The 16,734-nt window shown below is 39.8% G+C and overlaps 1 protein-coding gene across 2 annotated transcripts; it reads left to right on the top strand.

Annotated features, from left to right (window-relative positions):
• The first annotated feature begins 1,544 nt into the window (after nt 1-1,544).
• On the top strand, nt 1,545-12,393 carry SUMO1 (small ubiquitin like modifier 1). 2 transcript variants are annotated; one of them, XM_053947157.1, is made up of 5 exons: nt 1,545-1,630; nt 7,237-7,311; nt 8,520-8,597; nt 10,238-10,309; nt 11,161-12,393. In XM_053947157.1, exons 1-5 carry the CDS (start codon nt 1,568-1,570, stop codon nt 11,227-11,229), a joined length of 357 nt encoding a protein of 118 aa, XP_053803132.1. In that variant the 5' UTR covers nt 1,545-1,567; the 3' UTR covers nt 11,230-12,393. The 2 variants fall into 2 exon arrangements, with proteins under 2 accessions (XP_053803132.1, XP_053803133.1); XM_053947158.1 differs by lacking the exon at nt 1,545-1,630 and adding an exon at nt 1,769-2,175 and having other exon boundaries at nt 11,161-12,031.
• Nucleotides 12,394-16,734: the final 4,341 nt, after the last annotated feature.

The following is a 16,734-nucleotide window of genomic DNA, read 5'->3' as shown; positions in this document are numbered from 1 at the left end:
GAAAGAGAAAAGTGGGAGCTTTACTGCTGTACGTCCACAATTTTCAGTCTCAGTGGAGATTAACTTTGAAGATCCTGTACAAATCTAGCTTGTGCCTTGGAGAGCTGATGCATCCACAGTTGATGGAATAAGAAGGGAGTCAAGAAAGGTGGTGTGACTGTTAGTGTGTATGCTGATGAGCACGTTCTAACCCTGTATCTTTACGGCTATGTATGTGGATAGGTAACTGCACTCTGACTCATGTGAGTGTTAGCTTTTATTATGGGATTACTTGAAAAAATTGGGTTTGTGCCAGAGTCTGAGACTTTGGCCTTAGCACAGTAAAGCTCTGTTTTTAAAAACCCCTTTAAAATTTATAAAAAGCAGTAATGTTCAGGATAGAATATTTGTCATTTTCCATTTAGTTAGTATTGTGTGTTATTTTGGTGCTTTGTGTGTGTTATTAAGCTCATAATGAGCTCTTACTGTGAGCTTGGCATAGCACGAATGTATTTGGCTTTTCTGACTGCTCAGCCTTGCATAAGAAAGATCATCTTCATTCTGTAGCTCTGTATAGCATTTGTTTTGGTTCTCTTTATTTATTTTTTCCCTCCCTTGTTAATTCTGATTTGTTTTAACAGTTGTGATTTAAACTAATTCCCATGAGTCTAGATACTGATTGTTCCAGTGGCTGGTAAAAGTGCACCTCTTGATGTAGCTGTGTTTGGAGCTTGGCATTCAGTGACAAGCAGAAATGCAGGCACAGAGTGCAGCTGCTTTGGTGTTTGGTGTTATTGCAGGGGAACATGGCACACAGAGCATTGAGCTGTTTGTGTTAATGAATGCTCCCTGCCCAGAGCTAATGAATGTACTCTGCCCTTTCTCAAAGGTAGCTGGTAAAGTTAAAACTCTGCTTAGTAGCATGAGGATAATAATCTCCTATTTCAATTGAGCTAATTTCTGTTGATTCATTGATTTTTACATTAATGTTATTTCATGGTTCTCATGTCTGGACTTCTTTTCTACTTGCTGGTCACTTAGATCTAAGCATATGCCCATGCCAGCAGCGATGCCATGCAGGAGTTGCCCGAGCAGTTATAGGGGGATGTTAGGACTCCATGCTACAGTCCAAACAGCTTGTAGCCTAAATGTAATCTTTTAGGTAGATGTTATTTCTTGTGCAGACCTCTGAATAGCCATGCTGTGCCAATGTAAAGCAGGGTACCTGTTCTAATGATACATCTTTGCAAATTTGTTCAAATGCAACTGCCTGGCTGCAGATTTGCCTAATACATGCAGATCACAATGTTTGCATGGTTGCAATGACTTAAAAAAAATGCACTGTGTCTAAACAGAAAAGTTAAGTTTTGTTATGACATATTATCTTAGTAACAACCTCAGCAAGATATTAGAGGTAGGCACAATGAAAATGACTTTTGCTCCAAGATCTGCTATTGTGGGAAGGGTTATGTGACTTCACAGAATTGTTAGGATTGGAAGGGATCTCTGGAGAGCATTGAGTCCAATCCCTGCCACGGCAGAGTCACCTGCAGCAGGTGACACAGGAACATGACCAGGTGGGGTTTGAATGTCTCCAGAGAGTTCCATGAGTTCCCTGAGCAGCCTGTTCCAGTGCTCTGCCACCCTCAATGTAAGTAAGTCCTTTCTCAAGCTGAGGTGGAACTTATTATCTTTTAGTTTATGGCCATTACTCTTCATTCTGTCACTGAGCACCACTGAGAAGTGTCTGGCACCATCCTCTTGGCATCCGTCTTTGAGGTATTTCTATGCATTCATGAGATCCCTTCACAGTCTCCTCCAGACTGAACAAGCCCAGCTCCCGCAGTCTCTCCTCATGAAGAGAGATGCTCCGGGCCTGTCATCATCTTTGTAGCATCCGCGGGACTCTCCCCAGCTGCTCCGGTCGCCACGGTGCCCTTAACGTTCGTCGCTTCTTTCAACGGCGATTCCCCCCCTCCTCCGCGGCCTTGGTGAGAGCCGGTGCCGCGGCGGCTCCGTGCGAGGACCGGGAGGGGCCGCAGGCGGAGCCTGGGAGGGAAGTGAGCTCAGGCGCGCCGGAAATCCCGCCCGTGCCGCGGCCCTGTGTTTGCGCTGCGGGCAGAGAAAGGAGCGGAGCGCCTGCAGCGGCCCAGCCGAGCCTGCCGCACGACACGGGGCCGAACCATGTCTGACCAGGTACGGGCAGCTGTCCCGGCCGCGGGGGGACGGCACGGTGCGCGCGGCGGCCACGGAGGCTCGGGAGGAGCTGCCTGCCCCCCCCCCCCCCCCCCCGCCCGCACTCTCTGCCGCCGCGGGGCAGCCCCGGCCCGGGGCGAGCGGGGAGTCGCGGTCGTCCGGAGGGCGCCGGGGGGAACGTTCCCCTAGGGGGGTGTGTGTCTGTGGATGGATGCCGATCTCCGACCTCGGCCGGATTCGGGCCCCTCTCCCCGTGCATTTTAATCCTTTTTCCTTCTTCCCTCGGGGTGTTTCGCGAGGAGTGCGGTCGAGCTCCAGGCAGGGATACTTGGGGGCCGGGGCGGCGTCCGGACGGAGTGAGATCGCTGCCGGGGCAGCTCCGGCCCTGGAAACCCAGGAATGCAGCGAGGGATGAGCTGTGTTGCACAACTGTTGTTTCCTTTCGTTTTCCGTTTCCCGGGTGTGTGGTAGGATGGTTTTCCCCCGGAGCGGGCTTTGTGCGGGTTGTGCTAGGCTTGCCAGGTCCTCTGTTCGCCCTAGGAATGCGAAAGCCTGTTTTTCTCCCCCTCCTTTCTCAGCTGAGGTTGCCTGTATTAAACACCCCGTCCTTTATCAAGGCTCTGTCCTGCCTTCGCTCCAAATAATATTCTCGTTATGTCCCCGTCATTTGTGTCTTCTGAGCCGGGGAGTTGAATAGTTGCTTGTACCGCAAGTTCCTGGATTGCTCGGCCTGGCATGTATGCAGTGCTTTGCCTACAACTATTGCTTTAGGCTATGTGACCTGCTAGTGGAAAGTTAAAACAGCGTTCCGGTTTTAATTTGTGTTCTGTTTTGCTTTATTTTTTATATTGTCGTCACAGGGCACTGTTTTCTATCTTTGATTTTTCCCAAAGTGTAGCCATCATGATAATGTCAGTACCTACAAATGTTTCTTGTAGTGCTGTGAAGTCAAGAATAGTACTGGTGCAAGCCAGGAAATTAAAAGTCCCCAGAGACAAAGCTCAGCTTAGTGCATACCGTGTCTGCTTTGGGGAGTAGCCTTGGTGCAGTAGGAGCGGTGAAAAGAAGCCAGCGCTGTGTGCGCTGGTGGTCTTCCTCCCCGCCCCCGATTTCCCAGCACAATGCAGCTGACAATGGTGCTGCTGCCTCTCTGTGCCTGAGAGAGGGGCAGCACAGCGATTGCTGCCTCCTAGGAGGACACATTGCCCCTGTAGCAAAATACGTGAAAGTGACTGCATTTTAAAAAAAAAGCCAAACAAACTCACCAACAATTTCTGAACTAGTTTTTATAGACAGATGTTCACGCGACCTGCTCTCTAGTTGTCTGCATATGGGAACCAAGGGGTGTTTTAACAAATAAGTTTTCATTAGTTAGGTAAATCGTTCCCCAGGCAAGTTCTGCTAAAATACATGTGTGTTTTGTTTTTGAGAGTATGAAGTATGTAAAATTCCATGTGTGTGATAACCTGTTGTGGCTATGTATCTTAAAGGTCTGTGAATAAGGAGCCTGCTGTTTATTTTTAATAGATAAGCAAAACACTGTTAGACGTTGTGTCATTCATTTCTGGGGGACTGTGCAACAAGAGCCAAACAGATGCTTAAGTAGAAGGATAATGTAAGGTTATGCAGCACTGTAAATCTCATTCCTCTGTTTATCAATCCTACAAGAATAACTGGATTACCTAAAATTGTGAATTGCTTAGAGTATCGTTCTTTTTGGCCCTGGAATTAAGTTAAGAGGGGGGTCATTTATCACCAGTAAAAGAAGGAGTTACTTTATTTTCAGTGGGAAATTGACTTTTATAAGTAAAAATGCTTGAAAGAAGGGCAGACTTCAAAAAAAAAACACCACATGGTTGCTTAGTGGGATCTAAGCAAAAATGAAACAAAACACAAATTGTTTTCCCCTCCCTTGAAGTGTGTTAGGCTGTTTTTGCATTATTTGAATCTAAATGTTATCTGTTCATGTACTGCTAATAAAGAATGCTATAGTTTGTGTGTATGTTTTCCACTCCTTTAAAAATGTAAGAGTTTATTTGCTTTGCTATGAAGTATGTTGTACATCTATTCCTCTAGTAATTTTGGTTTTGACGATTTTTCTTTAAAGTGCTGAGTATAGAGTTTGTTTTTTTAAGGTTAGACATTGAAGTTTGAGCCCTTCTGAAAATTGAAGGGGGAAACCTGCAATATGTTGCCTCACGATGTTTGTTTTGTGTATGTTTTGTTTTTGTTAGTTGCAATAGCAATACCAGTGTGTTTCATCCAAGAAACTTTTGTGCTTTTTAGGGTCCTTACATAAGTGTGAGACAGTGTTGGGAGCCTTATATTGTGCTCTTTAGGAAAACTGCAATGAAGCCTTTAAAACTTTAGTCATCTAATGAAAAGTTAGAAATTGGAGTGTTGTGGTATTTCTGTTCTTTTGTATGGTGGTGTTTTTTATGCCCTGTTTCATGAGGTACCCTAAAGCACCCATTCTTTTCACAGGGCAAGAAGTCTGGAGGCTTGCTTGCTAATTGCTGATCCAGGATTTTGTTAATGAATGCTAGTAGTTTTAACAACTTTGAAATCTCCTTCCTTTCTTTATTCCTAAGTGGTTTTGTGTTGCCTTAACCATTTGGTGTTGAATAGCAGTATAGTTCACTGACAAACTGCAGAGAGCATTTTCAGACTTGCTGGGTCTTGTATCCTGATGTAAAGTATTTTGCTCCTATTTTAAGCTTTGATTATTGGCACTTCTATTATTTGATTTTATATTATTTCTCTTCTCCTGAAGCTACAGCTTTCTTTCCTCTTATTTTGTGAATGAGAGGTTGTGGGCCTTTAAAGAAGCATCTTTACGGTTTGAAGACTCCAATTCCCTCTGCTTATTGTACTGTTTGGTGCTTTCCCTATTTGTTTTTAATACTAGAGCCCTCTTTCCTTGAGGGTAGGAATCAAATATGAATTATAGTTTGATCACTCATATTGGCCAGAGGCACTGTCATAGTAGCAATGATCATTAATAATACCTGGTACAGGATGATTTGGTTTGGAAGCCTGAGTAGGTAGATGTACAATGTACATCTGCTACAATGTACAAAACTACATAACTACTACAAATACCTCTACTGCTGGGATAATACGCTGTCATGCAATTTGTAAAGTAAATTTAGACAGTGGCTGACCTGAAATGTCATGTAAAGGGACAACGTTCTTACAAATTCTTTCAGTAATAGTGAAACAGGAGCTAGTTTTGAAGCTACAGACCAGATCAGTAGAGATCTGAATCTTACTCTGATTCCTAGAAGTTAGTAAGTAATGCTGCATAAAGACATTAAAACAGCTGTTTGTGCAAGTTATCAGAACAGGTTGCAGCTTCTTGTTTTTCTTTCTGGTCAGGAGTGAATACCAGTATTTCTATTCCTGCAACTAGTCCCAGAAGCTTAGAGTCCAAATGTGTTAGGGAAGACTTTGGTGGGGAACACAGGTGATCTGACTGTGTTACCCGTGATGAACTCCTTTCATGCTTCTAAAGTGACTTGCTTGAAGTCCTGTGTATGTCAGGCTTCTTGAAAGCCTGGGTTGAGGTTTTGGATTTGAGCTTGAAGGGTGATGAATCAGTCCCTGCAGTTTAGGTTGTGCCTGGATGGGTATTAAAAAAATGAAAGGTATTCAAACCAGGTGGAGTCTCTGGCTCATACTTCTTTTCATTGTAGAAACTGAATTGATCTAGGTTGAGGCAATGAGTCAAACTGATAGAAAGAACACTTCCTCTCTTTCTTTACTCCAGATTGAGACTGGTACAGATGGGAAGGGTGTTTGCTGACTTGCCCTGTGACCTTCCCTGATCTTTTAATGTTCAAAGAAGTTGTGTGTGTTTAACTTCTTTAGGGAGCATGGGGAAAAAACTTTAAAATGTTTTAATCTGGAGATAGAGACCTATCTGGATGGACTTAATAGAGAAGGTTAGTATTTTGTGTGTTTTTGGCACTCGATCCTAAATTTCAAGGCCAATCATACAGAGGATATTTCTGTACATTTAGCAAAAAGTCCCTTTTGGGATGGGAGCCTATGGTAGGCACCTGTACATATTTTGTTTATTTTTGTCTACAATGTTAAGAAGTAAAATATAAAAGGATGATTTCAAACATGATCAGCAGGGTACCTGTGATTATGACTACTTGGGAACAATTCTTCATTGAGCACCATCTAGACCTGATGTCTGTGTAAAATCCCTTTGTCCTGCAGTGGAACATAGCTAAAGGCCTGATGCAGGATATGTAGTGACAGGCAAGGAATGGGGTTAATAGTACCTGATTTCTCACTTGTTTCATCTGTCAACTGGTAACATAAAAACTCTGATGTCCTTAATTAATGTCTTACAGTGTATAACACTTAAACCCTTTTGATGAGCTTTAGTGCTCAAGCTCTGGAATCAAACTTGTCTGTACAGTTAATTCTTACCCTGGAAAGATATCAAAACACTATAGTGCTTGGAACTGCACCTTTTTAAACTTTGAAGTATTGTGGTCTTAAAACAAATGTGTTAGAAGGAAGCTCTTTTGTTGTCATAGAAAAGAAGCTAGCTGACCAGCCTTTTGAAAATAAGGGCTACCTTTGATGCAGTGGGTTGAAAAATGTTTGCATGGTTCATTCTCTTTAAGTTGATAGGGTGTCACAAGTACTTTCTGTTTACTCTCCTCACAATGTTCCTTTTTTCTGTCAAACATCTGAGCCTCTTAGTAAGCTTCTTGTGGGTTTTTGCTGTTTGTTTGTTGTCTAGGAGTTAGAGGTATAAAATCATACTTCTTATTTTTGTATGCTATCTATTTCCAAATGGTTCTTCGCTCATTTCTTATGTTTTTTTATGGTGTTTCTTTTCTCTCATTAATTAAAACTTCTCACAGGTAGACAGACAGCCTTTCATAATACTATGTTGCTGTTATTTTTGTGCACACACACACAGAAAGAAGACACCTTGAGTAGTCTGATTTAGTGCAATAAAGAGGATGACAGCTGCCATACTGTCCAGTGAAAATAATGAAGTGTTTAACTGATCAGGTTTTTTTGTTTTTCTTGCAGGAAGCAAAACCTTCAGCTGAGGACTTAGGCGATAAGAAAGAAGGGGAGTACATTAAACTCAAAGTCATTGGGCAGGTGAGTTTTTTACATAATTGCTTGTTGACATTTGATGTAGGTGTGACTTCTTGTATTGTAGAAATGATCAAATGCAAGTTGATACTTTCAGTTCTTCAGTGTGGATCCTCCTCTGCCATAAACTACTTCCAGTTGCCAGAAATGTGTATTAGTATACTCTGGTATGCTTTTTTTGATGCATTAAGGGATGAATTTATCCAAGGGTATGAATGAAATAAGGTGGCAAACTTGATAAATTCAGGCCCTTAAAGTTTGTGTAGTATCCTAGGCATGAGGTCAGCTTTATTTTTCAGGGATAGGAAAAGGATTGTTGGCCGCCCTGTTAGTAGATGTAGCAACCAGATGAATGGTGGATTAGAAGTCTGTATTCTGGCTGTGTTGGGATGTGAATGTTGAAAATGTTGGAATCTGTGCAAAGAACCCCTAGCTCAGAGGACAACTAGAATTGTTTGTTGGAGTTGTATTGTTTGCTTCAGTTGGGTGGAAATAGATGACTTTCAAGTAGGGCTAACAGAAACTACCTTACCTCTTGCTGGCCTAATCAGCAGTTACAAGAACACATTGAAAAGCTGGAAGTGGCCCACATGCCTTTTGCACAGAACCTCTTGCAATCTGTTTTATCTGTAGCCATTTCGACAGTTGCAGCTACTTGCATCTTATGGCTAGTGGGAAGGACTACAGAATAATAAGACCTGAGATTTCTCCTTAGGTTAGACTTGTGTTGCCAAGTCTGCCTGTATCCTAACTTCTAGGTAATTAGTCTTAATTGAACGAGGTTTCGTATATATTTTGAAGTGCAAGCTTTAACTTGTTTCTTTAGAAACTTAGAACAGAAATCCCCTGCATATGTATGTTTGTATTTCATAAGTATATCATCTGGGTAAAGATGGCAGCACAGACTGAACCATGTATGGGTTTTAGTAATTTTAAATCCAAAACCTCCATGTTGAGCCTAAGGCTATACGATGCCATCTGTTTTTTTAAAAAGAGCTTCCTGTAGAAGTACATAGTGAATGTAGTGACTGATAAATCATCCTGGAAGTTCACGTTATGATGCACCAGGGTATGCATGGCAATAGTTAAATCACATTCCATGTTTCATGTAAGTTTTATATAGAAGTTTTTTCTTAATGAAATGTTTAAAAATAAAATAGATAAAGTTATCAGTTACTACAAGGAGAGTAATTTTTTTTCTTTTCTGTCCTTAGGACAGCAGTGAAATTCACTTCAAGGTGAAAATGACAACACATCTCAAGAAACTCAAAGAATCATACTGTCAAAGACAGGTTTGTGAGACAATAAGATTCTTTAAAAAGAAAATAAAAACCCAAACCACTTTTCTCACTGTGCTTTCAAATAAAGACTTCTGAGGTACCTGATGGTACAAACATAATAGATCTCCTTGTTTCTTTCAACAAATAAAAAGTATTCCTATGTAAGACAATTGTGAAGTTATACCCTAAGTTAAAGAAATCTGCAATATTAATTGTGTATGTAGGTAAATAGTAACAATTCTTACAGAACAAAAACATATCTTCACTTCCTGATTCTGTGGCAGATATTGTGGATTCACAGCTGCTATTTCCAGAAGCCCTGGCCTAGTTTGCCCTCAGCTTTGGGGATAGATGCCTTTTGTGGCCTTTTCTTGGATAAGTGTGTTGGAGTTCACTTCAGGAGATATAATCATAAGTAATAATACTTTGGGTTTTTTTTCCTAATACTTTGAGACAAGTTGAACTTGTCATTGAAGTGTTCTTTCACAAAATGTGTTATTTTTTGCTGTCTTTCTGGAGTAGGAGGAAAGAAAAGATCAAACACCAGATACATTTGTAGCCAAATCCAAATGGTTAAAATTATGATTCATTTTAAAAACCTGAAATAATAAAAAATCATCTTGGAAGTAATTCATGCAGCATACTTACTGACTAATGAAGATACATGTGTGGAATTCTTTCTTAAAGAAATAATTGTTTGAATGAGCATATCTGTATCTCCTGAGCTGAATTCCAGAGGGTCTGTGACTTCCTTTGCAGCAGTCAATACAGTTTTTGGTGTCAAGTAGCCTTTCTCTGGTAAAGGGACTACGAATATTTCTTCCACATTGGCCAGAGGGATTGTTGAAACAGTGTGAAGATCTGTCCTTACCTGAGAAAATTTTCTGCCTAGTTATTTGCAAGCAGTATTTGAGAGCTAAGTGATAAAATTGTGTCATATTCCACATGAGTTTGTTTTGCTCATAACTTGCAAGAGGAGGAAAAGATGAGGTGTTTGCCTTATCTATTGATGTGAAGTATGACGTTCTGCCAGAACATGGGCACATTGTGCAACAGACATACTTTAACTTAACTCTGTTTACCTTTGGGATGTTTGTTTCACCTTGTTTGAATGCTGTTCGTTTTTCTTCCCCTCAGCTCTGCTCTTTCTTGTTCCCAGTGCTGAGCATTTGCAGAATTGATAATGGTAAAGGTTGTGATTCCTTCCTGTAGCCATACAAGATTGGGAAAGCAAGGGTAGGAGTTCATGAAGTAAACATCATGTTTCTCCTGTTGTCTTAGGATCCTTAAATAAGGCTGATACGCTGTTCAGAAAAATACTTGTGTAAATATATCTTGGGAGAGAGGGTATAGTCAGTACTTAATTCATAAATACAGACAAGTTAAAAAAGCGAAGGAAACTTCCAAGTTGTTGAGCTACAACTCCAGTGAGACTCTGGAACAAACATGCATTTTGGCACTATCATACTTTTTGAGTCACTTCTTGGTAATCTATTTGAATGCAACAGAATATCTGAGCTCCCTGTGTAACAGGAACTAACACTCTTTTATACTTTTATCTGTTGTTTTTATTTAAAATGTTTTTTTTCTTGTAAACCCATACAAGATTCAGTAAGTTGGGTTTTCTCTTACACATATGTTTCTTTTCTTAGGGTGTTCCAATGAATTCACTCAGGTTTCTCTTCGAGGGTCAGAGAATTACTGATAATCATACCCCCAAGGAGGTAAGTTTCTTCCTAGAAATATAGTTTGACTATATTTCTTTAACTAACATCTTTTAGTAAGGTTAGATAGGCAGCTTGGAAAGAGCCTGCTTTGACCTCCATGTGTAATGCCTCAGAAAGGAGGGTGTAGTCACTGCTTACTAGAGGGGGGAAAAACACGAAGGGAATCTTCTCATTGTTGAGCTTGAGCTTCAGTATGGCTTTGGAATAAATATGTATTTAGTTCACATTTAGTTGATCAAAGTGTAAACAAACAGAAAACAGTTACTTCTGTCCAGTGACTTCCACCAATTGTTACGAAAAAGCAGGAAGAAACTCATAATAATGACCTCTGGAAATATCAAACAAACTTGTTGACTGTGAAATTGAACAAGTTGCTCTCTCTGAGGGAATAGTTGTAAACAGGCTTTGAGTTGCAAAGTGTAGGTGTTAAGCTGCACTGTGAGCTAGTAGCGCACTACAGTAGATGTAATTCATATGGCACTACAGCTGATGTATTCACTATGATGTTGCTGATGTCCTTGTTCCCCCTAAAGAAGGGGTTTAGAGAAGGGTAAAGCCAGCACCTTCTAGGCTGATGTGAACTGCTCCATAAGTGGGTCTTTGCTGTAAGGCTTTTGCTTTGACTCAAATACCTAAGTCTGAAGAAAAATGGCTAAAAATTGTGAATATTGTCTAGTGAGATGGAGACTGAAACTTTCTTCACCCTTTTGATGAATTATGATGGGACAGGAACAAAGCATTGTATAATTTGTCTAGGACCTACTCTGATTTCGTTACACTAGATCTATACTATTATTAATAAATTACTAATAACAATTATTTGCTGTTTTTTTTCTCTGTTCTCACAGCTGGGGATGGAGGAGGAAGATGTGATTGAAGTTTATCAGGAACAGACGGGGGGTCACTCAACAGTTTAGATCCTTCTGATTTTCTTCCCCCTTAATCCTTTTTTATTTTTAAATAATAGTTCTTTTGTAATGTGGTGTTCAACACTGAAACTGGCACCCCATCTCTGGGAGTTTACTTTCAAGCGTCTGGTATTTTGAATTCTCGTGCTCATTATACACTATTGTTTCTGTTTTCATTGTGCTGAACTTCTGTGATCCAGCTGCAACCTTGCTCCCCTCTTCCCTTCTGCCCCCCCCCTTTAGGAATACATGTACTCACATGCATTTGTATGTTCACTGGGTTCGTGCATTTCAGGCACGAAGGCTGTAAGATCTGCCAGGTGGGCGAGTGTTCTTAATGACTTCCATATCTGCCCTGAAGTTTTGATGTGTGACTGTCTCACTCCTGGACTATAACTTTCAGTGCGAGATGAAGTTTTTCAGAGAACTAAACTGTGGAGAAGTTGTGTATCCATAACTCAGAGCTATTTTGCTTAAATTATGCTGACGGCCCAATGAAGAAGATCGCCGAGTTGGAAATGGAAAAGCTAGAACTGTTGTCATCTGTTCCTTGCTCCAGAGATGGCTTTGCTGAAGACATGAAATTGAAAACCCTAATGATTTTTAAATATTACCAGAAGAGCCCAGAAGCATTTTAACCTCATATAGCAATTAGTACACGCAGGTATCCATGCAAGAATGTTCACAGCAGCCAACTGGTGTTACTTTGACACGCTTGTTTGTACCTATTGGCCTGGGACGTGGGTTTTGAATGGACATTGTCTGTACCAGCTTCATTTAAAATAAACAAGAAAACCAATTTTATAAACAACTTGCATTTTCTTTTCAAATGTTTGGAAATGAGCAAAACCATTAGAAGTTATAATTAGGGTATGCTTTTCCAATGACCATAAGTTGAAGCCAGAAAAAAATTGTGCTCTGTAAATATACCTCATAAAATTTTTTTTTTCCTACTTGCCCTCATAAAATACTTGATCTGCTTGTTTTGCAGGTGACTCTTAGAGACTACTAGCTGTTTCTTTTCTTGGAAGAGACTATTCGCATACAGTTACATAAATCTTCACTTCATGCTCAGAATTTAAACTGAAAATGCAACTTAGAAGTAAATAAGGATGGCTTTTAATGTCTACATTTCATATTATATGGTACCATTAAATAATCTATGTTGGATGACATGGAAGTGTCATGACAGTTCATTTGGCATCAATATCAGGGTCTACATGTTCCAGCTACCTGCAGGTGATAAATGGTCAGTTTGAGAACTTGTTATTGGATATGAAAGCTGAGGTGTGAGATTATGGGCAGAGTAGTGTGAAGAGAAGATTTCACTATTCTCCCTGCTTCACCTCTTTTGCAGATGAATAGGACTTGTTTGGTAAATCAAGTTCTGTATAAATGCCAGCTTCAATTAAAGACACATGCTGGCATACTTGGAAAAAATAGCAGGTTTTAAGTATTTTTTAATGGCATTTGCTGTAAAGTTAGATGTGAATTTTCATTCATGCTTGTGGTTGTCCTGTTCCTGATTTAGTAATACTTTTGTATGCATAGTTGCACTAAGCAATTTTTTAAAGATTAAAATTTTTGTTTACAAAATGTCAGAATATGAGGTTTTCTTAAAAGTATTTTATGCAATTCAGTTCTTAAGGAAAGAGGGATTGCTATGATGATGTAGAACAACATGGCTGCTCTGCATTAACCTCCAATTACTTTTTAAAAATACCAAATACATTTGCTTCAGAATACCAGAAATAAAACAACCTTGTAACTATTACCAGATAATATTTTAAATTAAAATTTGTATAATGCTCTTTTTTGTAGGCAAGTTCCTATTATCTCTCTTCTGCAAACTTGGAACTGAGGTGCAGCTACTGGGGTTACTGTTGAAACTGAAAGCAGAGCTGAGAACTGAATCCACATCCCTGGGGTTTGATGCTAGTACTCCAGTGGCTGCCCTGACTATCTTTGCTTCTATCTGTTCACTTTCCTCTTCCAAATCTGTTTTTATATGTTCATTTATATCAGCTTTCTAGCTGAAGCACTGCATTTGGTTCTCTTGAGACTGTGGAGGAGGGTTTTCTGCAAAATGCAGCTTCAGTAGGATAAAGCTCAAGGTGAAGATTGATTTTTGTTCTGTAACCTTGTCCTAAAATACATCTCTTTATAGAGTGGATGTGGAACCAGTGACAGACTGATTTGACCTCTTTCTCAGACTGGTTGTGAAGCCTCAAAGAGCCTCAACAGAGCTGCTGGTCTAAAGTCATGTCTTTGCTGATAGAACTTGATAGAACAGTAATGAGGGGAAAACTGTCCCCTGCCTGGAAGATTAATATTGAGAGCTCTATGCAAATTGAGAAGATACATGTGCTACAGATCCACTAGTACCTTTTTAAAGAAGTTAATTCTTGGGAATTACAGGTTGAAATAAAACCTGAATTTTAAAGTAAAACCAACCTGAGTTTTGAAGTCAATAAGCTAGACTTTTTTTTTTTTAGGGTTTTTTTTTTTTTTTTTCATTTCGAAAGAGCTCGTCCCTTTCAAAAAATTTCTTTTTAAAAACATGGTCTAGAGTGGAAGTTTTAAAGCACTTACAGTTTCAAAAGCTGTAACTGGAAAAAGGGTGGATTTCATATGTTGGAGAAAAACAGAAAATCTCTCTCAATTTTTCTGTCTTTCCTTGTCTATTAGGAAAAGGTTGGGTTTAACTGCTTTTAAAAAGTGTTGGGAGATTAAAACCATCTTCACTGAGTCAGTTAATGGAATAGAAGGTGGAAGCTAATACTTTGTTTTGAATTGTGACAATATATTTAATATTCACTATAGTGATGTATAAAAGCTTTATTGAAAGGCACTTTGCAAAACCATCGGTCTTGACAGCTTTTCTCAAAGCTGCTGTGCCTAGAGGATATGTGTATTCTCTTAAGTATAAACATGTCTGCATGATCACCAGCTTGATAAAATTAGGATGTTTTTAAGTTAAATGCATAAACGTTGGCAGGATTTAGACTTCAGTTAATGTTAGATAATGCTAAAACATAAATTCTGCCATGAATTTTGACTATCCATGTATTGTTTTAGAAATGCTACAGTTGCTTATTGATTTTTAGCTTTTCCTAATTTAAATGGAAATTATTTAAGAATACAGTATTAAAATATTTGTGTTGACCTGTGCTGTGCATCTCCTGTGTGCACGCTTGAATTATTGCTGTTCAGGTAAATTTTCTTAAATGAGAAAATCAACCTCTGAAGCACTTTACAGAGACCAGTAGGAATTTTGCTGGATGTTTAGACTGGTTTTGGTTTGCTTTTAGAACCAGTACTTAATGCATATCTAATGAAGTTCAGCTCCAGTTTACAGACTGCAAAAACTGATTACTCTTCTCCACAGGAAACTCTACAGGAACTGTGATATGAATTGAATCTACCAAAAATATCAGAGAAGCAAAAAAAAAAAAAAAAATAACCCAATTAATAAGGAACATAAGAACTTACCTTGCTACAGTTTCTCTGTAGTCTTTTTATTGCTGAATCTGAAATCTAGCTGCTTCTTACAGTACCATGTTTATTGTGACTTTTTTGCAACTGTTTTGGAGGATTCCTCCTGAAGTCAGCACTGAGGTCTTCATACCTTTTTGTAACCTGGTGATTTCATTGTTTTATCTCTTAACGCAAAATGGACCAAAGAATCTATTTGGCACCCCAGGAGGTCTGTCTGGATTCATTTCTTCTGGCTGATCAAACATGAATGCTTTTACTTCCTATTGTTGGGACAGCGCTGCAGTCTAGGAAAATAAATATGTGAATGAGTAGCACCTGTACCAAAAGGTTTCTCTTGAGCCAGACTGGATCCTTGAATTTGAGTGCAGCTGAAAGAACTCACTGCAGCGACCCATTCCTAGCACCAGGCATTTACTTACTGCTTTACACTTGTTTCAGGCCTAGCTTTTCAAACAGGTGAGCATAAGAAAACACTTGTGGATGAAGGACGTGTTGAGTGTGTTCTGGTCTGGTAGCTTCCATTAGTCATGCTCCTTGGACTGCTGAGGTGGTTCCAGATTTGTTCTATGCCTCCAAACAGTGTTAATAAAAGGGATGCAAGACAGAATTCCTCTGGGGTTAAAAAGCTGGTGCATTGACTTGACACGTACACGCTTGGTGAGCTCATTGCTGGTGCACTGGTGCTTTCTTTGATTCTGCCACAGTGTATGTGGCACCTATAGCACTGAGGCTGAGCAGGAGCCTGGGCTTCCCCTAGGAGTTGTCTTTGAGGAAGGTTTGGAATAGGCTGTGGAAGAACATGTTGGATTGTGCTGATACCTTCTTGTGGGCCAGCTTGTCCTCCTGTCACAGCAGTAAGAATAGAGCAAGTGGTAGGTGCTAATTGCTGCTCAGCTGTAGTTATTTCTTGGCCTCTTATCCCTGGCAGTGCTTTGTGGCTCATAAATTGACCTAGAAGGGCTGTTACACAATTTGCAGTATATTAATGTGTACTATACAGCCTCCCAGTTCCTGTGTTCTGAGGTGCTCTAGGAAGCTGTGGAAGCTCTAGAGACTGCTCTGATGGATTGTGTAAAGGTAACCATAACTTCAGGTGTTCAGGGAAATTCAGTTGGGTTTCTTTCCATAATATGTGATAAACACTAAAATAATTAGAGAAGACAGGTGCATGTCAATTGCTGGTGCAATTTGGAGAAATACTGAAAAACTGGTTAAATAGTAAAAGAAGAGCATTGAGTCTTGGGGTTGGGATTGGTGGCAGTTTAAATCCTGAGGTACCAGTGGTGCTCTCCAGTGTTAACTACACTGATTAAACTCCTACTACAGAGGTATTTTTGTATAGGGCAGCACTAGGTGTAAAGATGTGTTGATATAACTGAAGAAAAAAAAATTAGCTTCACTCTTTGCTTAATAGCTATATACTTGATTAAATTTAAAAGCTGTGCTTGTGTTTTGTCTTCCTCTAGAGGTAGTCCAGCATCTTCCTCTTTCTTCATTTGCTCCTCAGCCTTATATGTTGTTATTTCTCATTTTTTTCCTTCACATTCCAGGTCTTCTATTGCCATGTCAACAAGCTGCTGGCACTCTTCCTCTAACCACATTGCCCCTTTTTGTCTGCATTTTTGTGCCTCTTAGAAATATCACCAATAACTATTGGTTGTTTACATACTTTCTATTTAGGAAATAACTTTATCAGTTACAGATAAAAAAAAAATACTTACAATACTGACATTACAAGCATTTAATACTGTCTCACATGAGTTTTTCCTAAATTGTAATTGGATTTTTGTTCAAGCCTTTCTCTGCAACTATTTGTTAGAATCTCTTTTTTTAAACTGTAGATGCTGGGAGTCAGGCTTTCAGAGAAGATATGTAATGAAAACAAACTATGAGTGTTGTGATTGCCAGGAATCTTGCACCCTGCAGCGCAGCTAGGCTGTGGAATTTCTCTTTTTTCAGACTGCAGGGACTGTGGCAGAGAGGACTATTGTTACCATATCTGTTTAAGAGAGAAGC

This window comes from Vidua chalybeata, chromosome 7, assembly GCF_026979565.1.
Source record: "Vidua chalybeata isolate OUT-0048 chromosome 7, bVidCha1 merged haplotype, whole genome shotgun sequence".
Taxonomy (NCBI): Eukaryota; Metazoa; Chordata; class Aves; order Passeriformes; family Viduidae; genus Vidua; species Vidua chalybeata.
The sequence above is the reverse complement of the archived record's forward strand: the minus strand, read 5'-3'. Positions and strand labels throughout refer to the sequence as shown.